Below are 24,022 nucleotides of genomic sequence, written 5' to 3'. Positions count from 1 at the left end.
GCAAAGAGATCTAGACGGTGTTGTCCAAATAACATGCCTCTTTTGCATGGGGTGATTCTGTGTGTTGAGGTCTAACTATTCTATTGTATTTTTTCCTACGTGTCACTGTCTCAATGGAAGGCTGCTCTTCTATCAACAACAACTCAACTGTCTCGCAGTGCTTCTCAACAAAGAATGCTACTATAAAAAATGAGAATTTCAATGGGGAGTCAACACTCAATAAAGTGATTACCTCCAAAGGCTTTGGCTATGTTTGCATTCAATTAAGCATTAACCATTAGGAGATCCAAGGATAATTTCTCCTTCCTCTACGTTTCTAAAAGGAGAAAGAAATGCTACCGGGCCACCTAATAAAATGTGTTTGGGTGTTGAGAGTATCTCAACACTTCTCAAAATATTATATTACTATTTATTACTTTTTTTTTTTTAATGAAGAGCTGGTAGTTACCCACATAGCTGTCTTGTCCCAAGTTTATTAATAAACACTCACTTGTAGCAGATGAATACCATAAAGAATCTCAAAAAAGAACAAAAAATCATTTCTCCCTAATAAAAGCCATCTCCAACCGATCCATACGGATCAAACCTCTCAACTGTGTGTGCTCAACTCCCAAGCCAACAAAATTCGAATTTACACCCTATGTTCATTCCTTTACCAAAAAATCAGTTACCATATTTGCTTCTCGAAAAATATGCCTAAACCTTGCATTAATTTCCATGGCAATCTCTTTTATCTCCTCCCAAAAGTCTCAAAGAAACCAAAGCCGATAAATTTCGGAAGCGAGCCAATTCATAACTACCGAGGAATATGATTCTACTAGAACGTTCTGAAAACGTAACTATTCATTACTTTATTATTACTTTTCACCTATTTTTTACTATTATTCATTACTTTTTATTACTATTCAATATTCTATTATTACTTTTCACTTATTTTTTTACTACTATTCACAATATATCTTAACAATTTTCAATACCCAAACCCAATCCGTAATAGCTTGCCCCTTGACCTAAAAGTCCCATGTCGTTAATTAAAACAAAAACAAAATATTATTAAAATAAAGTTTTGAAATAAGATAAACTGAATGATTCTTTTGGTCGTAGACATTGTTAAAACAAGATAAATGGAGGATGGCTTTCTTATAAGCTATCTAAAAACTTACCTTTCAAAGGAATTTGCTTGAAGAGTTCAAAGTTTTATTTGTTGAAAGTTAGCATGAGTGATGTTATTTTTCACCTTTTATTTTACATTTATAATTGCAGTCGACCAAATATATTTACTATATTGCGTTATTCCCCTCGTGCCTTGAATAACCACATAGATAAATTTGGAAAATGAATTTTTAATTCTTGTGTTTCTGCTCAATTCTTTTTTACTTTGTTCCGCTGGTGTCTCCGTACTCCGACCGAATACACAGGCGAGTTTCTAATGATCTCGATCTTTTAGTTCAGATTACTGTTTCCGATCAAGTATCCTCAATATTCTCTGCGTTGCAGCTAGATCCTGTTCAGTACTATTATCTAATTTTGTTATAGTAATGTTTGTCAATGCGGAATCGTCTGGAATCGTTTTCTAGGGTCTCTGTTTCTCTGTTTTTGCGGTGAGCGCTTTTATTTCTTCGAATTTCAAAGTTTTTTGTTACACTAACAATGCTTTAAAGTTCTTGCGAATGTATATAGTTTGTTTTGGATGTAATTCTTGACCATAGATTAAGAGTATTAAGTATGTATGTTTATGCGTTTGCATGTCTATATAGAGTATTTTAGTTTTTATTTATTTATTGCTGCATCCTTTTATGAAGCAGTTATTGTATTGGTGTCGGTACAGACACTAGTGTTTTCTTTTTCAGGTTATTATAGTTTGTGGCGTGAGGGTGGCTTTAAGCAGCCTTTACTACAAATTGCAATGGAGCGCAAGATTATTGAGTTGGACCAAGGTTGGGCGTACATGCTGAAGGGGATCACAAAACTGAAGAGGATTCTTGAAGGGTTGACGGAGGATCCATTCAGCTCCGAGGACTACATTTTCCTCTACACGTATCCTTTTGCAATTAGTTAGTGAATGTATCGTTTTTTTTTTTTTTTTTTTGGTGTTCAACTGGTGTTTGCTTGAGATTCTGTTTCTTTAATTCCAAGTATAGAACTATCTACAACATGTGTACCCAGAAGCCCCCTCACGATTACTCTCAACAGCTTTATGACATGTACCGTGAGGTGTTTGATGAATATATTGCTTCCATGGTGAGGAATGTTGGCTTACTTCGTTATGTCATAATAAGTAACATAAAGAGCAGAGTTGTTGGTTACCATGTCGATTTATTGCTACTCTACTAGCCAATAGGAAATTTATATTCTCTAATTTGAATCTGATTCTGATTGCTATGGTTTGAGGAAGCCCCATGTTGTGTGTGGGGAAGGACTTATCCTCGGAAGGTCTAGAGTTTTTGGAAATTCTTTTTTGTGCAAAATCTATGCTTTTATAAAGGATTATTCTCTGAGGTGGTACTTTTGGCTCAAAATCTAGTATTTGTACCAAGAGCTTTGGTTTGCACACAAATTCTGTTATCACATTATACTTTATGAAACTGATTTATCTTTGCTAGCCTCGTTACTTGTCTTAACATTGCAGTGGCTATGGAGTCACTATTTGGTTGTTTTTTGGTATTTGTCAGGTCTTACCCTCTCTAAAGGAAAAGCATGATGAATTTATGCTGAGTGAGCTTGTGCAAAGATGGTTAAACCACAAGGTTATGGTGAGGTGGCAGTCGCGCTTCTTCCATTATCTTGATCGATATTTCGTTGCAAGGAGGTCACTTCCCGCTCTTTATGAAGTTGGACTAACCTGCTTCCGTGACCTGGTTTGCTACAAGTCCATCTAGTGTCGTCTTCCATTATCTTTAACATCCCATTGGTCTACTTATCTTACTACTTTCCATATGATTCCTCTGTCTGCCATCTGCTTCAAAGTTACTTTGGGTCATGTAACAACGTAAATTTCCTTACAAATTCAGGTTTACCAAGAGGTAAAAGCTAATGCCAGAGATGCTGTAATTTCTCTGGTAAGTTCATTGCTTCTTTACCCTAGATTTCTTTAAGATTATATAAATCTTCGTCCAAAACAGTTTGCACCAATGCTTGTGGACCAACAGATTGATAAAGAACGTGAAGGAGAGCAGATTGACAGAGCATTGCTGAAGAATGTTATAGATATATTTGTTGCAATAGGAATGGGACAAATGGAGCTTTATGAACAAGATTTTGAAGTGCATATGCTTCAAGACTCTGGTGCTTACTATTCTCGTAAAGCATCAAGTTGGATTTCCGATGATTCTTGTCCGGATTATATGTTGAAGGCAAATCTATGCACACGATGTTTCTTGATTGCGTTGTACTTTATGTCAATAACCTTTGAGATTATAACATCTATTATCTCATCAAATTGTATAGGCTGAGGAGTGCTTGAAAAGGGAGAGAGACAGAGTTTCTCATTATTTGCATATAAGCAGTGAGCAGAAGTTGGTGGAGGTTTGTTAATGTTCATCTATATACATATCAGATCCTTGAATAGCTGGTTTCTTAGTTTGTGTGACTATATGATTCTATGAAGTGTTATTTTTATGGCAACACTCAATCTCACATAAAAAGTTTAGAGGACTCCCGATGAAGATAGCGTTTCACTTTTGATTTCTTCATTATTTGACAAGTGCTTTTGATTTCCCAAATAAAAAACATTATTATGGAGAATTGTGGAATTAATTTCATACCCAAGTGTCCCCTTTCATGGAAGCTTCGGTATCATTTCATCTCATATTTTCTGGAGGTTATCAATTGATAATAATATTATTTGGCTATTCGGAAAGGAGTTTCTGCCATTTCTCTTTCACTCAATTTATAGTTGCATTCTTGATCTTATAGAAAGTGCAACATGAGCTGTTGGTGGTGTATGAAATGCAACTGCTTGAAAAGGAGTATTCTGGATGTCGTGCTTTGCTGAGAGATGATAAGGTATTATGCTCCAAATAATGTGATTGGCAATATTCATTTTTTTCTTCTTTGCTTTTACAATGTTATTAATGCTTTATCTATTTTGTTTACCTTGCTGTTAAAGGTGGAGGATCTTTCTAGAATGTATAGACTTTACCATAAAATACCTAAGGGCCTGGATCCCGTTTCTACTATTTTTAAGCAGGTAAATTGTCTCCTGTTTGTATTCATTTTTATGATGAAAAGGAACCTCTCAGATACAGTATATTCACATGATGAAAAGGAACCTCTCAGATTCAGTATACATACACTCGGGACTGACACTTTTGAGGGTTTTCCTGTTGCAGCATGTTACTGCTGAAGGTATGGCCCTGGTCCAACAGGCTGAGGATGTTGCGAGTAGTCAGGTTTAGTATTCTGATTTATTCTTATCCAATGTGGTAAACTACGTATTCACACACATGTTTTGTATTCCTTTATCATATAGTCATTGTGGGAAAAAAGCAGGATGAATTAATAATTTTTCTTGATGGGGAATGGGATGAATGGATAATCAATTGAGTTTCAGTTTCTGTAGGTTATTAGCATAGCATTTTATGTTTTATTTAAAAAGTTATTTTGTAATACAATAAATGGAGTCAAAGTCCTATTGGGATTAGGCTTCAGTGAAAGTCGAGTTAGGATTAGGAGTTAGTTGAGATTTTCTCTCTTTAGGAACGTCTTTCGTAGTCCATTTGGAAGCAGACTTTGAAAGGAATAAAAAACTATTTGAGAAAGTGATTTTTTTCATTTCCCTTCTCGCTCTTATTCTTCCTTTGGACTGTGGTGATTCAGCCCCCTCCTTCCCTTTCTTCTTCCTCCGGATTGGTGATTCAGTCCCCCTCCCTAATTTTAGACATTGAGAACTTTTTAAAAGATAAACAAAACTGGTACATCAAAAACCCAATTGGACAACTCTCACTAACCTTCTTTCACCAATGGCATTGCCACCAAGGACATCCACATCAGAATCCAGTATCCACCTGCCATCACATTGCCACTCAACAAATAAGCTTCACTTTGCCGCAGAACCATTTTCATGGACTGTATTGAGACCTGATATCCCAGAGGGCACAACTGACCGCAGATCACCATGTAGCCACCTTACGGCCCTCCCTGTAGTTAGTCCACTGCCCAGAACACACTGCAACTGCAACCATGAGATCCCTTGCATCGTATCACCTGCATGCCACCCCTAGTGTCTGTGTTGCTATTTTGTCTAGAGTGGAGTGTGTGGCCGAGAAAGCCTAACCTAAAAGGAAAGGAAGTAATGGTTATTTTTGGCCAACATCAACTACAAAAAGAAGAGAGTTCACATGATTTGTCATTGGTCAGCATTAACAAGATTTTTTTTTTCTTGATAAGTAAAAATGAAACTGTTCAGCATTAACAAGATTTGCAAATGAAGTTTACTTTGCTCCATCTGGTTGTGCATCCTTTTGTGGTGCTACGGTCCCCTTTTTCCCTTTATTCGTCCTTTGGACTCTAGTGATTTGGTTCGCCTCCTCCCCTTTCTTCCTCTCTTTTCTTCATTGTCTTCTTTCTATCTTTGTCCTGCATCAATACTCTGTATTTTAGCACAAATACAGTATGATTCGATGATCTCAGGAGCTCTGTAGACCCAAGTATCACTGTTACTCGCTGTCCATCTTGATTGGCTAGCTTTTAGGTACTTATATTTGAATTCTTCCAAAGATACAAGATCATTAGTGCCATGCAAATAGTGAGTTTCAAACAAGATGTTTCCTTATGGGCGTGTAGTTTGACTGGATATAAATCTTGTTACATATGAATTCTTCACTAATTCTCAGAAGATCTTGGCACTAGAAATTAAGCTTACATTTGTTATTGTATTCTGTTAGAGTAGATTGTGATATGTTGTGGTACAATTGATTGGTTTTACATGCAACTTATTGGAGTAGATTTTCTTGTATTGGGGTATGATCAATTGGTGTTATGTGCAATTTATTGTACATACAGAAGTACAACGAAGAGAAACTGGTTCTAGCAATTGGGAGCTGGAGCAGAATAATTTCATCATATGTTAACTATGTGTGATATTTTCTTTTCTTATGAATTCATTTTTCAGAAAAATAAAAAAATAAAAAAATAATCCCCTTAGGGCCACTGGAGGTTTACTTGGCCATTAATTTCAGAGCCCCATGGAATTAATCGAGATACGCGCAAGCTGGCCCGGCATGCAATTTTTCAGATTTGGTGGCAACTCTTTCAGCATGCAATTTAAATCCTGCATTGGGAGTCTTGAGTTCATTTTATTACTACATGGTCCATCAATAAAATGAAATATTTTTATGGATTTATGTTACACTAGCTGTTGCAGGCTTTAAGTGTATCATTTTTGTGTTGTTTCTCCTTCCCTGGTCATTGTGGAATAAGTTCTTTATAGCAGTTATGGTGCTATCTCGGTTCTTCTATGCATTTTTGTACCGTAATTGGTACAATTCCACTAGTAGATTATCAGCTTTTCATCTCTGTTTCTTAGTTGATTTTGGTTCTAAGTCATAATTACCATGTTCTTGCAGACTGCAAATGGGGGGGTTGGCATGCAGGAACTGGTAAATCTTCTACCTGTGTCTTTTGAAGGTTTAGGAATGGTAAGAGGTTGAAGATTGATTTAGATGTGTGGTCTTCAGGTTCTTGTGAGGAAAATAATTGAGCTGCATGACAAGTATGTGGCATATGTGAACGATTGCTTTCTTAATCACAGTCTGTTTCACAAGGTTTGTGCTGGAAGATACTAGTTGTTTAAACCTGTCTTTTCACTTTCTGCTTTCATCAAGTTTTTTTTATCTCTTTGTCCATTAGGCTCTAAAAGAGGCTTTTGAGGTATTTTGCAACAAAGCTGTTTCTGGCAGTTCAAGTGCAGAACTGCTGGCTACATTCTGTGATAATATCCTCAAGAAGGGGGGGAGTGAGAAGTTGAGTGATGAAGCCATAGAAGAAACACTCGAGAAGGTGGCATTATAAGTTTCATGTCATGTTAAAGTCAATATCATATTACTGCCTTCAGTAGTCATACTAAGCTATGTTATTGATTTATGCAGGTAGTGAAGTTGCTTGCATATATTAGCGACAAAGACCTCTTTGCAGAATTTTACCGGTAATTAAGTTGGTTTTGATATGGTTTTATATTAATTTTTTATCATTGGTTGGAATTTTGCTTTGTCTTTTTTAAAGTCTCTGCTGATATTATGTTGATTCTGCAGGAAAAAGCTTGCTCGTCGGCTCCTTTTTGATCGGAGTGCTAATGAAGACCATGAAAAGAGTATTCTAACTAAGCTGAAGCAGCAGTGTGGTGCGCAATTCACATCGAAGATGGAAGGCATGGTGAGTTAGCCATGATTATTTGGCATTAGTTTTACATCTGTTAATATTATTGTGCTGTCAGTTGAGATTATGCTTGGAATGTTTTTATTCTTTTTTTTTTTCCCTCTCCAGGTCACAGATTTGACACTGGCACGGGAAAATCAGAATAGCTTTGAGGAATATCTTCATAATAACACGAATGTAAATCCTGGGCTTGATTTGACAGTTACTGTTCTAACTACTGGGTTTTGGCCAAGTTATAAATCTTGTGATCTTAGCCTCCCACAGGAAATGGTAAGATTTACTGGTTCTTTAGATGGTGGGCATGTAAATATTCCACCATTAATGTTTGTTCTGCAACAAACGTTTTGAGCGTTTGTTTCAGGTAAGGTGTGTAGAAGTCTTCAAGGAATTTTATGAAACAAAAACAAAACACAGAAAACTTACATGGATTTACTCATTGGGAAGTTGCAATGTCATTGGAAAGTTTGATTCAAAAACCATTGAACTGATTGTGTCAACCTATCAGGTAATTTTATTCCGCAAAAACCATGCTACATCTTTTTGGGGGTTGGAACCCGCCTATGAGATTGACATGTATTGATTCTGAGTATGGTATAGTAATCTTCTGTTGATTTTATCTTACAGGCTGCTGCCCTCTTGCTTTTTAATAATGCTGATAGATTGAGCTATTCAGAAATGATGACCCAGTTGAACTTGACCCATGATGACTTAGTTAGATTGCTCCATTCTCTATCATGTGCAAAGTATAAAATCCTGAATAAGGAACCCAACACAAAGACTATCTTGCAAACGGACAACTTTGAATTTAACTCCAAGTTCACAGACAGAATGAGGAGGATTAAGGTCTTCAGCTTTCGTACTTTTAGCTTACCCTTACTTCCCCAGTGCTTTTTACGTTTTCTTTTATCTGTTTGTTTTGTATTAAAGATGAAAAAATTTTGAATTCTTCTATCGTAGGTACCTCTACCGCCAGTGGATGAAAGGAAGAGGGTAATTGAAGATGTTGACAAGGACAGGCGATATGCTATTGATGCTGCACTTGTCCGCATTATGAAAAGTCGTAAAGTTTTGGGCCACCAACAGTTGGTTATGGAGTGTGTTGAGCAGTTGGGCCGAATGTTTAAGGTCTCTCTCCCTCTCTCTCTCTCTCTATATATATATATCTTTTCTCTATGATACTACATATGAAAAATGCCAAAAGTTTGGCCATGGAAACTATTTAAAAAAGAGGACTGCTATAGCCACAAAAAGATTACACAAAAACAATCCCACAAATTGACGTAGTTTCATGTGATCTGTTAGATTTACTTTACAATAAAAATAATTTTACAATCTGACAAATCACATGAAGACATGTAAGTTTGTGGGATTACTTTTGTATAATCCATGTGTGCCTAAAGTATTTCTCTTTAAAAAATATATTAATGAAGATGCACCTTCATTGGCTGTTTCCTGTCTTGAGACTGCTTTTTTAAGATGTTAATTGATTTGACACCTCCATGAAATATTGAAATGAATTAGAATGATTCACCAGTCACTAAAACTTGAGCCATAAGATATTAGCTATTTAGGTAGTTTGAATTTTTTGGTTTCCTGTAATTGATATTTGAGTAAAAAGATTGACCCACCATTGAACTCTTGACCACTAGATATATGGTCAATTTAATTAGTTGGCCATTAATTTTATCATGAGTTTAAGTATGCATCTTATTTTGTAAACTACATGAGTTTAGTCTATTTAATTTTTTAGATTTCATATAATATACGGGGAGAATGGGTTTAGGGGGCAATTGGTTATAAACCAAAGTGTTGGGAGTTTTCTATATATGTCAGATAATGCCTTTTTTGCTGTACTATTATTTTCCCGGATATCATTCTACGTGCAGCCTGATATCAAAGCAATAAAGAAAAGAATGGAAGATTTAATCACCCGCGACTATCTTGAGAGAGACAAGGACAATCAAAACATCTTTAAGTACTTGGCATGACTGCTACTACCGTCTGAGCTGCTGATGTTTAAAGCACAGTAGTCGTCTTGGGGGCTTAGGCGTGAACTTGTAATGTTCTGGAAAGGAGTAGGGTCAGCAATATATATATTTTTTTTGATGAATAAAGGTCAGCAATATATATACACACATCGCAATTTCTGTAAGTACTTTTTCATTACAACTTGCTTCAGTGGCTTTAGGAAGTTAAATTCAGTACAGGATTTGTGTACTACAACTTTAGGAGCAAATGTATTCTTTGGGATTAACCCATACGACTTCTATAAAAAAAGAAAAAATAATAATAATAATAAAAAAAAAAATCATACGAATACCGATTTCGAGGATGGTAAAAAAAAAATGCTGTTGATCTTGATGTTGCATGCTTAGCTTTACATTTTTTTTCTTCATATCTTTTTTTAGTAATGCTACATACAGTCACTTTTGCGTATTCCCTGCGCACTCCACTGATATAATTGGTTGGATTAATTTTTTTTTAATACACAACCAATCATATCATTGGAGTGCACAAAGGAATCCACAAAAATGATTACAAATAGAATTTTTGATCTTTTTTTAATTCATCTGTGTGGAAGACAACTACGTTGTGATCCGTAAATTCAAAATTTTGCTGCCTTTTGTATTCTGCATGGTGATGAATGGCACAAAATAGACCAAATTTGAGGTGATGGGACCTTCAAATGAAAGCTGTGGAGCTTTCATGTTCTTGACGTTGTGGCAAGTGACGTATTATGATGACTTTAGGCGAGATCTAGAGAGATTGGAGTCTTGACACTCTGATGGGAATTTTGTGGCCTTGAGCATGTTGAACTTTGATATGTAACAAAAATCAAAATACCGGCATTGTTATTCTCCCACATGCAAAACCCATCACTCGTTCTAAACAAAACCCTACTTCCATGGTGCTTTGTATTTTTACTGGAACCACAAGAACTCTGGTCAACAAAGAATAGATTATAGACAGCATAAAAGAAAACCGTGGGAACAGCTAATAAGTTTCAAACAGATAAACTGAAACATCCAAAAATAATTACCCGATGACGTTCGTAATCCAATCTTTAAGATGAAAATTTTCAGATGAGAATTTTGAATTTTAAAATTAAATATTAAAATATTATATTTTAATATTATTATTATTTTAAGATTTGAAAAAGTTAAGAAAAAGTTGAATTGTTTATTATATTTTATATAAGGATTTGAGAAAGTTGTAATGATGAGGTGAGAATTTTCTATTTGAGATGAAAAATTCCAATGGCCAAACAGTACCTAAAAGTCCCAGTGAGCAATACCATGAGCCTGTTACAGCCTGTTCCTATAGCTGAATCGGGGCATTAACCAAGGCGATTTCTTGGGCTGAGACGGGAAAGATTAAAAAAGGGCATCCATCCTTGAGGATTTTATTATGTAAAACTAGATGAATAAGGGAGGGGTCAAAAATCACATCATTATTCACTTGCTGTTTACAAACCATCAGGAAAGAAAGAATACAAATAATCAGTAACCAGCAAGCGAGCGAGCCCTGCTGCCTGCAACTGCCTCAATTGCTCAATCTACAACCACATATGCGATTAAGTTAGTGGCAATCAGATTGAGTTTGACGGCTTGACAAGTTCTTTTAACAGTTTAAAAGCTCTCTTCTTTTTGTTTTAAAGAAATAACTCTAAATATATATATATATATATATATATATATATATATAAAGCGCAAAAAGAAACTCTGGATACATAAAAGAAACTGTCTTCAACTTCCAAGATGTTGAGGCAGCAGCCCATTCCCATACATGCTAGTTCAATATTTAAGCATCACCATCCATCACTAGTAAATACTAACCAAAGGGTTTAAAGTGGTGGTCTTCTCAGGGAGAATTTGAACATTCTCTAAAGCTCTCACCATCTTGACCAATGGACCGTACCACCCCGTGTTTGTAAGAATGCTGTGAGTTCCTACGCTAGTTCTTTCTTTTTATTCAAACTCTCCCACACAGTACAGAGCAAGATTTATTAGTATGAAGAATTTGTTCATGGAAGGCTTAACCTTTCAATGAGTCCAGAGTTACATACAATGTTTTATTCCAGGGACATCACAAAACAGTGGCTGGCTCCTTCATGAATACTACCAAAGCCTGGAAGTGCAATATTAACATCACTAATGCTTAACCGTCTTGACAATATCAATTGGGAGGAAACTACCACTTCATTGACATATAAGTGAAGCTTTATACTCCAAGTTTATTAAAGTAGTGAAAAGAGTAACTTCACCTGTTTAGATACAGATGTGCTAGTTGATGAGATGATATTACACTGTCAATCCTTTTGAAAAACAAAAAGAAGCATAAGCTGTTCCTGGTATAAACGGACATCAATGCCTTGTATATTTACAGACATACTCTGCCAATAGAGAAATAAAATGAGTTATGATGTGAATATAGAACAGTAGCCAAAGCAAAAATTTCACAACGGAGTGCCACCGCCACGAACCTTTTATAGGAAGATACTTGGCAAATGCAGTTCTGAGAGCTACATGGTTATCACTGTAATTCTCCTTTCTCTTACATAATTTTTGCTGACATATTTCTGATTGTGTACATCAATAACAAAGAGAAACTGTTCCTGCCTATGACCTGCACATATGCATAAGAAACAAAGTCAGAAAATAGAAGACAATTGAAAACAAAATATTGATGGAAAAGAAAGGAGTTATGTAAAAAGCTGCCTGCATGAGACTGCCATTTCTTCAACTCTTTATAGGATAAAGTCCTGAAGTGTCTCTGCTTGTAAAACCAACATTATGAAGTTCAAGCACATACTGGCAGCTCCCCACACTTGTTCTGAAGTAAATATCAAATTAAAATAAAACCCGAACTTCCTTTGAATAAAAAAGCCAATGATAGAAAGTTCCAGTGTCAAGATGCAAATACCCCACACCTCAGCCACAATCAGAAGCATCATATCCCCACATACATCTAAAATCTCGGAATCATTTTGGCAGCACCTTAAATGATAATGAATCACACTTCATTTATTCCTTGTCTGACTCAGAAAGCAGGCACAGCCTGCCACCGTTCATCTTGTCTCAAATACGTGTACAGAGAACACCAACCTCGCAGGTTAGTGGTGATCAGTCTCTCAAGAAACTAATATGCAGTGTCGAAGAGAGAGATCCAGCTCAGCCTCTTTTCTTTTGTTCCTTTAAGGCTTAATGCACATGATACACCAACCAAAATAACTTTCTTCCAAGGGTTGAATTGTCTTCAAAACCACTTGCGGTTGTTTAACGGCTAATGGCCTCCATTGCAAGCCGTACCAAACGCAGGAATCCCTCAACATCTTGGAAGTTGAAATCTAGAGCTCTCTTAATAGAAGAGATACTCTCAGTCTCGCCCAAGCTTACACTAGCAGCCGTAAAAGCAATCCGCGATTTCCTTGACGCTTCCATTGCAAAATTTACATCCTGTGCCTGATATTGTCACATATGATTATGCTTATGTATAAATAATATAAATACAAAATATTGCAGAAATGCATCCCAGTAAGATGTGATGACAATTCTATTATGGCAAGACCACATTATAAACTGGACGTGTTTCAGATGCAAATTGTGCTACCCATGCATAAAAACTGTTCCAAGACGCAAGACATTTGGTGCAAAAATAAGCAGAATGCTTTTGCACCAAGGGTATGTGAGGAAAGATACACCATATGTATATGATTTTCTTCTCCTACCAACAATGTACCTCTGAAGCCCAATTTGCATACAAAAACCTTTTTCGAATATTTTGCTACAATTAAAGCTATATAGAGGATTAACAAGGTATACTTACAAAATTGAGTAACCGCATAAAGTTGGGACGGCTTCGTGCAGCAATCGCATGGCTTCCAGCAACTTGGGGAGAGCTAACACCCTTACATAAGGTAACCTTGTCTACTGTGGTAGGGTTGTTTAAGTTGTCAAGATCAGAAGCAGATGAAGAAGGAGACTCACCTGAATAATGCAACAAGGAAAATGACACCTCATAATAAGAAAAATGTTACTAAACTTCCCTTTAGCATCAGTTCAGTAGCATATATAATGATGAAGAAAGGTAATAGCTAAAGCAAAAGATAGCAAAATCATTAAAGAGGAGGAAGAGAGGAGAGGAGGTTGATAAAGATACCAAGTCACCAGGAGGGCACCCTTATGGACAGTCACAAGCTCTTCTTTTAGCTCACAGAAAAAACACATACATTTCCAACGTGGGAGTTTTAGGCAAGTAAAATGAGGCATGTGACACTCGATCACTCAGACAGGTCAAATTTACAAAATCCCTTTCTACAAAAAGCCAGAACAGATTGACCAGCTGTGGGTCAACAAATTTTGGCCATGGGATCATTGCACAACTATCAGATTTTAAGGTGTGACCATTGAGTTGTGTGCAGATGAACTTAAATTTTTCTATCGATGCCAACTGAACTTTAAATTGTGGAGAGCTCGGTGGATTTCATGCTAAGGGCTCATAATATCTTTAAGAAATATCATAGAATTTGTTAAAATTTTTACCAGATCATGACATTGTTAAAAAAAAAATATTTTGGTAAGTAGAAGAGATTTTATTGATCCATGTAATTGGGCAAAGTCTGAGTACACAGGGGACATTGTTCAAATTACCAGGAGGAACCATTTGTAGAGCGGTCTGCAACTCATGGCGATCTCTGCTCGCACTAGTTTGTGAAAAATAAATTACCCTCAAATAAGCCACCTCCATGCATTTGTAGGCCAGAGCAGCAGCAGCCATGTCTTTCAATTTCTCATATTCATGGGCACAAAAGCTATTTTATACAACAGATGGTCAAATGGACAAGAATAGGAAAGCTCCAAATGCTTATAAGGTTTTCAAGAAATTGAACGCATCTAAAACAAATTCAAGAAATGACGATAAGTTCCAGATAGCTGCAATATTATCCAGTCCATCAAAAAACTTCTGAACTCCAGTTCTAATGATGGATAAAATAGACAAAGAAAGAGATACAATTACTATGGATCTTTATCATTAAATCTAAAAGGCTACAACCGAAGGGAGAACTTTTTATTTTTGATCGGTATGGAGAAAAATGAACCTACATGGTTAAGAAAGCTTTCACTAAGAATGAAGAAAACCACAAAAGATGAATCCCAAAGTCTCTCTCTCTCTCTCTCTCTCTCTCTCTCTCTCTCTCTCTCTCTCTCTCTCTCTCTCTCTCTCTCTCTCACACACACACACACACACACAATCCCTAAACCCAATAGAAACTCTTAAGAATTTGAATGAAAAATTTCTCTCCATCTCATCTCCCGAAAAACATCTACATACAACTTACAATTTTATTTTTTGATGGCTAATTGGTTGATGGGTTTTCCATTTACCCATCAAAAAAACAAATTATTGTGAGTTGCATGTAGAGAAAGCATTCATGGTTTACATGACAATAAATGAGAGAAAGCATTCATAGTTTACAAGCCAAAATACCCCCTGAATCGTCTCATCAGACTCCTTCCATGTTCAGTCTGGTCTTAAATCAACAGGGGTCCCACCATTAGCACAGTGGGTGCACACATGCAAAGGGTGTGATTCAAAATAATATTCTCTCTATCCATCTTTAGAAATAACAGAATTATGGTAAACAAACTACCACACTGGATTATGAAGTCACCCCCTAAATCAAGTTTTTTGGTGTGATTTGCCCCCCCAAGTCAAATTGGAGTGTTAAATTTGTTTTTTCTTTTTTTTTTTTTTTTTGGGGGGGGGGGGGGGGGGGGGGGGGGTTAAATGATGACGTTATCTCCCATTTATAACGAAAATAACATAGTTTCCCTCCACTATCAGTGCTCACACAGCCATTAATTTCTTTTATTGTTTTAATGGAGGAAAATAATGTCATTTTATTATAAACCAGGGGGCAAGTCACAAGAAAAGGTACGATTTGGAGGGTAGTTGTGAAGAGTCATAGTTTGGGTGTGCAAGTGAGATTGGGATAATAGTTTGTGCGGGTTCTTGTAGTTTGCCCAAAATTTATATAAACAAATGTCAAGACTAACAAGGAGAAGGCCATGATGGTCTGATAGACAATCACGTGGAACTGCAGTTTTGGAAAAATCAAGTGATGCTACAATCCAGGTTAGGTGGCATAATACAGCTGCTTTAACCCAAGTTGGTATAAGAAATTGTAATTTACTTTTAGGAATGGAAAACATGTTCACATTCCTGATGGTGCCTGGAATTATGTCTTCCATGAACAGTGCTTATTCCTTAAATCATGACTACCCAAATTGCGACCCTAACAACCAAAATCATAAACCCCCCAACCAAGAAAAAGGTAAGCAATAAGAGAACAAGTATACCCCAAATTTAATGCTTTATGCCTTGACTTACTCGCATAGTTTAGCAGTGCTACTATACACTTGCTTTGATTGAATCATCTCACTGTGCTTGGAGCTCTCACAGCTACCGGACTCCAATAGAGAGGCTCCATAAAGAAACTTGAGGGCTGCCTCAAAATAGAATCCCGTGCTCTCATGACTTGATCCAGAGTTCTGCAGAAGATAGCCACTACTGCTAAATGCAAAGAAATAGGACAGAATAATAGCAGCAATAGCTGAATCGAGCAAAGATTGTAAAAACCTTGAGACGATCAGCACAATGTTTAAGATCTGTTGCTTCTTTCAGAGCATTGGTAGCAGCCTGGCTGGAGGAATCTCTTCTAGCTGGACTAGGGGCATTGAGTTCCCTGGCTTTCTGCCCATTGGGTGCAGGATTTCTTGAACTATTGTGCTGAGTTCCATTCTGATGATCGGCCTTTCTTGCCTGCTTTTGTGCCATTAATGCAGTGTCACTTTCGGAGGCGACAACTGCTGGACTATGTATTCCATTTGCATTGTGGGAGCCAGTAACAGGTCTGGGACAGCGATTAACTGTCTCAATTTGAGATCCTCTAGAGGGTGGTAATGGTAGTGACTTCTCTCTCCCAGAAACTAGTCCAATTTGATCAGTCCTGTCAGAAGGGAACCTTTTTGAAGACCTTTCACCATCGGAGTCTTGCAGCAGAGTTTGCTTTGTTGTAGACGCAACATCCTGTCTGCAGATAGAATCCACTTTGGTATGTGAACCATCATGCTCTTCACACTTTAATTGGCTCTCTCTTTTGCTACTCTCACTCAACAATTTTTTTGCAGGATCTTTCTTCGCAACATATTTGTTCTGAGCTTCTTTAAACTTGATTCCAAACTTCTCTTGAAAGTCATTTTTATCATCCCTAGGTTTTACTTCATGCGAAGTTGAATCATCTTGAACATCATTGAGAGACTGAGGAATCTTGACCTTACCGATATCAAATTCATTTCTGATAATTCGGTTCTTGTCCTTCAACAGTGAAGAGGACCCCTTTCCAGACTTCCTTGGACGAGACTCATGGGCACAGGGACTATCAGTCTTTCTTTCTTCATCATGGCATTGATTTGAAGACGGTGGTTTACTGGGATTTGGAGTATCCTGGCCAAAATTATAGACACCACCATCTGCACAATGGGGATTGGCAACAACAGGAGAAGGCACAATATGAGGTCTAGCTTTACCACCTGATATGTGACAAAAATCCCTCTCCTGAAAATCAGGCCCAGTGGACCCAAAGGACCTGTGAGAAGCTATATTGAATGCTTTTTCCTTCCTTGCTGTCCCAGGTCGACCACTCCCATTATCATCCTCACCATATGAGCAATTTCTTGGACTACCCAGAGCAAAGGGACCAGCATCCTGAAGGTCATCTTTTCCCTGGATGTCCCTACTTTCTGATGTAAGCTTATCTGTATTAGAAATTCTCATGGGTGATGAAGAAACTGATTCCACTGGCGAGCCTTTCACTTCCTGGAAGCTGGCCTTTGTTTTATGGGAACCAGACACCTTAGAAGAGCTTGAAGTTGCTGCCATGGAAGGCTGTAGAGATCCTAAATCCCTTCTCAAAGAATCCACACCATCCAAGCTTCGCTGAGACAGATTGCTCCCTGGATCTTGTTCAAGTTGCTGGTTCTTTGCTTGACCACCTTTTTTGTCTGTTCTACCACTATCTCTACTTGCCCTGGATTCTTTCCCCTCGGACTTGGATACCCTCACTTTTTTTTCCTTCCTGTAGTCATCATCATTGAACTCATCCTTCCCTTTCCTCTTTTCAGAACTTTCTCTAGAATCAGAGTTTCCCGTTTCCAAAGATCCACCATCCAAGGACACCAGAAATTTGTGTTTTGCATTCTTAACAGAAACATGTGGACCGTCGTTTACCCCATTCCTTGAGTCCTTAAATGAAAAGCGTTCACTGTATCTTGCTTGATCCTTCTCAGAGGCAGCAGGAAAACCATTACTTGAGCTTGGACCTATTTTCCTAGCGGGCTCACTGTGGTCCAACATCCCATCTTCATCAGTACCTTCAGTCTTCATTTTCCTGGAAGCTCTAGAACAATCTAGATCGCTATCATCCCTTATTCTTTTCATCTTTAAATTATTGACATAACCTGTGCACATGTTTCATAAATATAGAGATATTAATTTCTCCATAATAAAGAAAAAGCAGGTTTCACAACCGAAAAAAATTCTGACGTCAAATACAATACCTCCTTCAGAATAGCTATGACGTACTTTTTGCTTCTCTTTATGTTTTTTAACAGGTAAGTCACTGGACTTGCTTAGCTGCTGAGAATCAGGAGATTGGTTCACATCATTTAGGCTCCTATCTTTCACTGATGCCTGCAAGTTCTTCTTCACTGAGTTTGACAACTGAGAAAGACCATCTTTATATGATACATCTGGTGCTTCTGTTAACCCATCTTTCTTCTGTCCACCCCAAGGCATAGAGTCTGAACCAATATTTTGGTGGTTTTGGTCAGGACGCCGAACATTAGCCAACATTGCTCCAGTTAAAACCCCACCAGGATTACCATGCAAATTAGTTTGACTTTCAGGAGCAGGAATTTGGTGAAGGGCGATGAGAGCTTTTGTGGTTTCTTCCTCAGCAACACTACAACGGTTCATTCCAGGCCTGAAAACATTTATGGATAGGTAAAACGAGAGAGAGAGAGAGAGAGAGAGAGAGAGAGAGAGAGAGAGCATAGAAATACTACTGGAATAAGACTTGAAGACTTACAGCCAGTCAAGCATGCTACATAGCCACTTCTCAGGTAGGTCTTTAGGAAATGGAAGAAGCCGCCATTTATGACACCTGTCACACGAGACCCAAGTATCAAGTTCCATTACTGAAGGAGCCCCCATTGCAGGAGCTGCATCAGAAATGGGCCTATTCCCAGAGTATGGACCTATATTTGGTTCTGCTTTAGGATAAGTATCCGTTACTGAAAGTTTATCAAATTTCTTAACACTTGATCTTTCACCCAATGCATTGTTAATGGCACTTATGCTTTTCTCAACTACCTCACAGTCCTTATCCTCAGAAGGCACTTCCAACGAATCCATTTCGTTCTCTTCTTCTTCCAATTCCCCAAAAAAATCTCTATACCTATCTCCAGCTGTTCCAAGATCCTTTTGTATTTTGAAGTCTTCAAACTCACTTTTAGATGTATGATGGTCTGCATGAGTGCTCTTTTTTGTTTTGCTAACTGAAGAAGAACCAACCCTCAAGCTTACTTTTGGTACATCTACAGCTAGGGTGCCATTACTTTGACTTCCATTAGATTTCTTCTTACTCCCAGAAAATGAATGTTCTTTCTCAGGCGCCAATCTCATACTGTCTTGTTCATAGACAGTACCTTTCTGATTAGGATTCTCCTTGAAAGGATCTGTGAGTTCGGTGTTTAGAGCTTTTGTTCCCTTGGAAACCTTTGAATCGGATTTGACTGAGTTGCTACTCATCTCTCCATTGGGCTGGGCAGCTTTTCTAGGAAATACTGGAATATCATCAAGAGAACTTTCTCTATTATCTTCCGAAACCTTTCCTGCTGAACCAGCCTTTGACTTCTCAAAAAATCCATTCTCTTGAGAGAATGTTGGCCCCATATGGTCCTCTTCTGCTAGATCAGAGAAGTCTTTGTCCTTTAGTAAACCCTTATCAGCTTCCCTTGATATATCAGAAGCTTTATCTTTACCTTTTTCCATGCCCCCAACAGCAGAATTTGAATTAGATAGAAGTGATAGCTTCAGATTCTTAGAAACAGGCTCCTCACAAGCCAATATGTCAATATCTGGCTCCTTCCTTGATAGTAACCCATTGCCCTTCTGTGCATCCTTACAATTGTCACTCTTCAATTCTGCTATCACATCACTTCGCTTCAGAGATTTCATTTTCTTCTCCCCTACCACTTTCCCACCAACCTTTCTGGAATCAGGTCCATAAGGTATTGTGTTAGTACTTTCCAAGCCATCCCTGGACACAGGCATAGATGTATAAACTTTCATAAGCTTTTCCTTCTTGGTCAAGTGAATAAGATTATGGGAAAGAGGTGATAAGAGTGTATCCCCAGGCACTGGAAAGGATGTCATAATCTGCTCCAACACATCCAAACAAACACATTATAATTTTTTTCATGCATAATAAGGACAAGAAAGTAGAGTGCGATGGATACAGGATGTATTTCACCTGGAGAATAGTTGTGGGAGATTCAAACGGGATATCTTGGGGCTCTCGGGACATCCCTTCACTTCCTGAAGGGCTGTCATTCAATGATGATGATGGTGAGACATCAAGACCAAGACCACTGTAAATTGCAGCGTTTTTTCGTGTTGACAAGTTATCAGAACCCACTTTAATTCGAACCTTCAGCATTTTCTGATCTGATAAATTAGTCAGTCTCTGGTTCTCAGATTCATATCTAGGAGTGACTTCCTCAGCAATATCTAGTTTGAAAGAATCCTTCTTGGATGGTGCCTTCAATACAGGCAATGATGTGGAACTAGTAGAAGTCAGTTCAACTCTCACTGGCTGAGATGCATTTGAAGAAACTAAAGAATTTTGCTGTCCACCCTGTGTAGGAATGTAAAATTAAATGCTCAACTAGAAATTCTCCAATCAACAATACCCATTCACAAATCTCTTCTTAAAGTATAATTTCTTTGACAAGATATTTTAATCAAGAGAAATACTTTAGGTACAACGAGATTATGCAAAAATAATCTCACAAACTGACATGCTTGATGTGGTTCGTCAAATTGTAAAGTTACTTTTATTGTATAGTAGATCTAATGGATCACATGAAGACATGTTAGTTTGTGAAATTGTTTTTGTGCAATCCTTTTGTGGCTATAGCAGTTCTCTTTAATCAATGAGCAAATGGGGACTACACAAGTATGCAAGGGAAGACGAGAGATCAAGGAAACCGAGTCCTTGCTCGTGAGTTGTGGAATTCTCATTTAAATAGAATGAAAATAGTTGCCTACTTTTCTCATTTATAAATCTCTTACTTACTGATAAAAAATATATAATAAAAATGGTATATGGAAATTAAATGAATCACAGTCTTTATAGTCTACCTCCAACAACCTATTGTCTGGAGATCCGGCTATGCTGAAATTCTGAACTTTTGGAGAAGTCCTTGGATGAACTGGAGATCGCGGATAGGCAGGCAAAAATGAGCCATACCCTCCAAATTTTGCCCCTGTCAAAATGAAATAATGCCAAATTCATCAATTTAACAGAAACTCCAAAGTAATCTGGCCCTCAAACTTTTTAAATGGTTTTTCTTGACTTACCCAAATTCTCTGCAGATACCCCACCTTCAAAGTCTTTCTGAAAGTGTCCCAAAACATTTTGAAGTTTCTCATCCTTAAGAAGATATAAAAGTTTCATATCATACAAGCACCCATAAAAAAGATACATGACTAAAAATGAGAGTAACACTGGGAAAAATACATTATAAGATGTTTAGATAGTTTCCAAAGCAAGCAGCTATTACTTTCCTAAAGAATTACACTTCAACACCCTTCAATACATCAAGTATCTAAATCACAATCAAACTCAAAATCCATCTCCAGAAATATCTCATAATGCATTTAAAGTTTCCATGGGTAAATCTAAAGAAGCTTAAAATATAGGTTCTCTGATGACACACTTCATTCCGGCCTAATGAAAGATTTTAAAACCATTACTTCTAAACTATTCATCATCCTTTCCTCACCAATTACTTATACAGAATCAGGTCTTTGCATTAACTTAACAACTCAAACAGCATTGTCATTAAATAGGAGGATAGCACTCTTAATAATTGATCAAGCTGAATTGGCAAACCCATATTTGGAATCAACAAACAAAAGTTAAGTTTTCATAAGAAGGTCGTGTAACATAGTTTCCTTTTTTTCTTTTAAATTTTTCTCCTGGCCAAACATTCTTGAATCGAACCCCATTAAAGAATCGAGAAGAATTTATTGTAACAAATACGGTGTTCTGAATAAGCGCGTAAAACGATCACACACGAACCAATCTCGGATCTAGCTCACCAAATAAAGTCAAACAAAGCCATATTAAGCATCTCTACAACAAAACTCACATGAAGTCATCATACTTGTCCGAAAGCAAAAGAGCATGTTAAAAAACCCTTACAATGTAAGATAGAGCGATATCGGGGTCGACACTGGCATCGTAATCACCGTTGTCGTTCGGGTAAGAACAAGCCTCGCCTTCTTCAAGCTCGGTCTCTTCCATCCTTCTCCCGCCACCCCCACCCTCAAAACCTAACCCTAGCCCCCCCTTCCTTGCATCCCCAACGAAAATCATTAAAAAAAAAAGTACTAAAATTTTTTCAATCAAACCCTCAAACCCAAAGGTTCACCTTCACAACCCCACGTCCAAATCCAAAACTCTCGCCAACCCATTTCACAGAACCAAAAACTTACCAAGGATTTCAGCTAAAACCATCAGACTGAACCCCGATCACCAATCACACCCCTAAATTTGACAACTTGAATAATTCAAGTCTTCAATATCAAACTATTTGATTAAATAAAAAAACAAAAACAAAAAAGACCGCTTTGATTTTGTGTTTTTCCTTCTTTCTTTCCTCGCATGCTTAGAGCTTCCGAATCGCTTTGCTGCGATTTCTGTAGCTGGAATCGCATTAGCACTCTCTCTCTCTCTCTCTCTCTCTCTCTCTTCCCCTGGTTTTTGGTGCATACAGCAGCCGCGTTTTTTTTTTTTTAATTTTCTTTATTTATTTTCTCCTCTCTTTTATATCTCTGAGGCAAAATGTTACGCAGAGCAGAGAAATTGAAAGAAAGGACAAAGAACCCAAAGCATATCTGCGAGAATCTATTTTTTCTTTCAGATTTACTATTTTTGCCCCCCTAGTTTTATGTCTACAGTAGCCTGTCTCGAGACTCTCGACGGTACAAGGACATGGTATTATCAACCGCCTTCTTCGGCGCGTACGCACATGTATTTTTTTTTTCCTTCTATTTTCAGTGTTTTTTTCTAGTCTAATCCATTATCATTTGTTGATGCTGATACAAATGCAAGATTCTATGTTAGATTTCCAGTACCCAAAGGTGGTAATTTTTGGCGGATTATTTGGAGCTCTTACCAACTTCATGAGTTTAGAGATTTTTAAATTCAGAGAAAAATTAAATAAATATTAATTAAATTATGTAATGTAAATGATGTTTGATCCTTGAAGATGATGGCAGGGAGTTGTAATAGTTTCTTTGCTTGCTGCTCTAGCAAGTTCTTTAACGGTTGTACTTTCAATTTCAATGCTTAGCTAACTCAACTGTTAGCTCTAAAAACTATCTTCAAGCTTATGTCATGCTTTAGAGGTATGGCGTCCTGAATTTTTTTTCAAAGTTTAAGTTATTCTTAGATTGTTTTTATTGTCAGATAAGAAGAAATAAAAATTAAATAAAATATTATTATTTTAAAATTTAAAAAAATTAATTAATTATTATATTTTATATAAAATATTTTAAAAAATAAAATAATAAAATGAGATAATTTTTTCAATTTAAATCTGCACCTAAAATTTTATTTAAACAGCACTAAAAATAAGAATGTTTTTGTTTTAATTTTTATTTTATGTTGGGTAGGATATTTGAAAAGTCAACCACTTCAACAAATGATTGTCGTTACTGACAACACTTGGAACATGAGTTTAATGTGCAGGTTGGTATTGAAAAGCCGTACTCCAATAGCGAGCGCGTGTACCAACTAACAACTCAACAAAACCCACGTATCAGGTGGCGGAGGAATCCAGCAATCATGTTATATCTCTCACCCGACAACATTTATTTATAAAAATTCTTGGATAATTCCGACCCCCCCCCCCCCAAAAAAAAGTTGTCCTCTATAATTTTATTAATTCTTTTAGAAAAATATAAAAAAAAAATCAACACAATTTGATTCATAATAAATTATTAAATATTATACAATTTTTTTAAATAAATAAATATAAAATATATGAAAAATTTTAATTTTTTAATAATAAATTTATCTTTTTTAAAAAAATTATACAATACTTATCTATTATACGGCTGAATATATCTTTTAATTCAAAATACTCTCTCTAAATTTTTGGATAATCCTTCAAAATAAATAAATAAAATATTTCCTGCATGATTTTGAAATCTCTATAATTAAAAAAGAAATATCAACTCCCATATGATCCAAATACCATTTATAATTTTGCCTTTTCTGTTTGGGAACTGTCCT

At 36.8% G+C, this 24,022-nt stretch overlaps 2 protein-coding genes and 1 long non-coding RNA gene across 14 annotated transcripts; 1 reads left to right on the top strand and 2 right to left on the bottom strand.

Annotated features, from left to right (window-relative positions):
* Positions 1 to 1,147: 1,147 nt before the first annotated feature.
* On the top strand, positions 1,148 to 9,632 carry LOC122316494 (cullin-1). Of its 4 annotated transcripts, none has more exons than XM_043133062.1 (20): positions 1,151 to 1,418; positions 1,851 to 2,037; positions 2,142 to 2,241; positions 2,673 to 2,858; positions 3,012 to 3,059; positions 3,150 to 3,353; positions 3,448 to 3,525; positions 3,916 to 4,005; positions 4,109 to 4,189; positions 4,332 to 4,391; positions 6,567 to 6,599; positions 6,678 to 6,764; positions 6,850 to 6,999; positions 7,089 to 7,144; positions 7,251 to 7,371; positions 7,483 to 7,644; positions 7,736 to 7,879; positions 7,999 to 8,217; positions 8,332 to 8,499; positions 9,261 to 9,632. In XM_043133062.1, the coding sequence occupies exons 2-20, from the start codon at positions 1,907 to 1,909 to the stop codon at positions 9,360 to 9,362; spliced, it is 2,220 nt and encodes a 739-aa protein (XP_042988996.1). In that variant the 5' UTR covers positions 1,151 to 1,418; positions 1,851 to 1,906; the 3' UTR covers positions 9,363 to 9,632. The 4 variants fall into 4 exon arrangements, with proteins under 4 accessions (XP_042988997.1, XP_042988996.1, XP_042988994.1 ...); XM_043133060.1 differs by having other exon boundaries at positions 1,152 to 1,418; positions 1,829 to 2,037; XM_043133061.1 differs by lacking the exon at positions 1,151 to 1,418 and adding an exon at positions 1,433 to 1,601 and having other exon boundaries at positions 1,829 to 2,037.
* On the bottom strand, positions 4,951 to 5,568 carry LOC122316496. The gene is made up of 3 exons (XR_006244262.1): positions 5,437 to 5,568; positions 5,106 to 5,275; positions 4,951 to 5,006 (listed from the first exon to the last, which is right to left on the bottom strand). It is a non-coding gene; the product is annotated as an uncharacterized LOC122316496 (long non-coding RNA).
* A 1,116-nt stretch (positions 9,633 to 10,748) lies between the features above and the next one.
* Positions 10,749 to 22,603, bottom strand: LOC122317354 (cysteine-tryptophan domain-containing zinc finger protein 7). 9 transcript variants are annotated; one of them, XM_043134397.1, is made up of 15 exons: positions 21,926 to 22,597; positions 21,079 to 21,151; positions 20,860 to 20,984; positions 19,970 to 20,353; positions 18,524 to 19,875; positions 17,994 to 18,418; positions 16,015 to 17,894; positions 15,766 to 15,926; positions 14,025 to 14,185; positions 13,201 to 13,361; positions 12,298 to 12,836; positions 11,858 to 12,000; positions 11,639 to 11,767; positions 11,441 to 11,502; positions 10,749 to 10,930 (listed from the first exon to the last, which is right to left on the bottom strand). In XM_043134397.1, exons 1-11 carry the CDS (start codon positions 22,097 to 22,099, stop codon positions 12,651 to 12,653), a joined length of 5,082 nt encoding a protein of 1,693 aa, XP_042990331.1. In that variant the 5' UTR covers positions 22,100 to 22,597; the 3' UTR covers positions 10,749 to 10,930; positions 11,441 to 11,502; positions 11,639 to 11,767; positions 11,858 to 12,000; positions 12,298 to 12,650. The 9 variants fall into 9 exon arrangements, with proteins under 9 accessions (XP_042990331.1, XP_042990328.1, XP_042990330.1 ...); XM_043134394.1 differs by having other exon boundaries at positions 11,211 to 11,767; XM_043134396.1 differs by having other exon boundaries at positions 11,441 to 11,767.
* Between the last annotated feature and the right edge of the window lie 1,419 nt (positions 22,604 to 24,022).

This window comes from Carya illinoinensis, chromosome 7, assembly GCF_018687715.1.
Source record: "Carya illinoinensis cultivar Pawnee chromosome 7, C.illinoinensisPawnee_v1, whole genome shotgun sequence".
Lineage (NCBI taxonomy): Eukaryota > Viridiplantae > Streptophyta > Magnoliopsida > Fagales > Juglandaceae > Carya > Carya illinoinensis.
The sequence above is the reverse complement of the archived record's forward strand: the minus strand, read 5'-3'. Positions and strand labels throughout refer to the sequence as shown.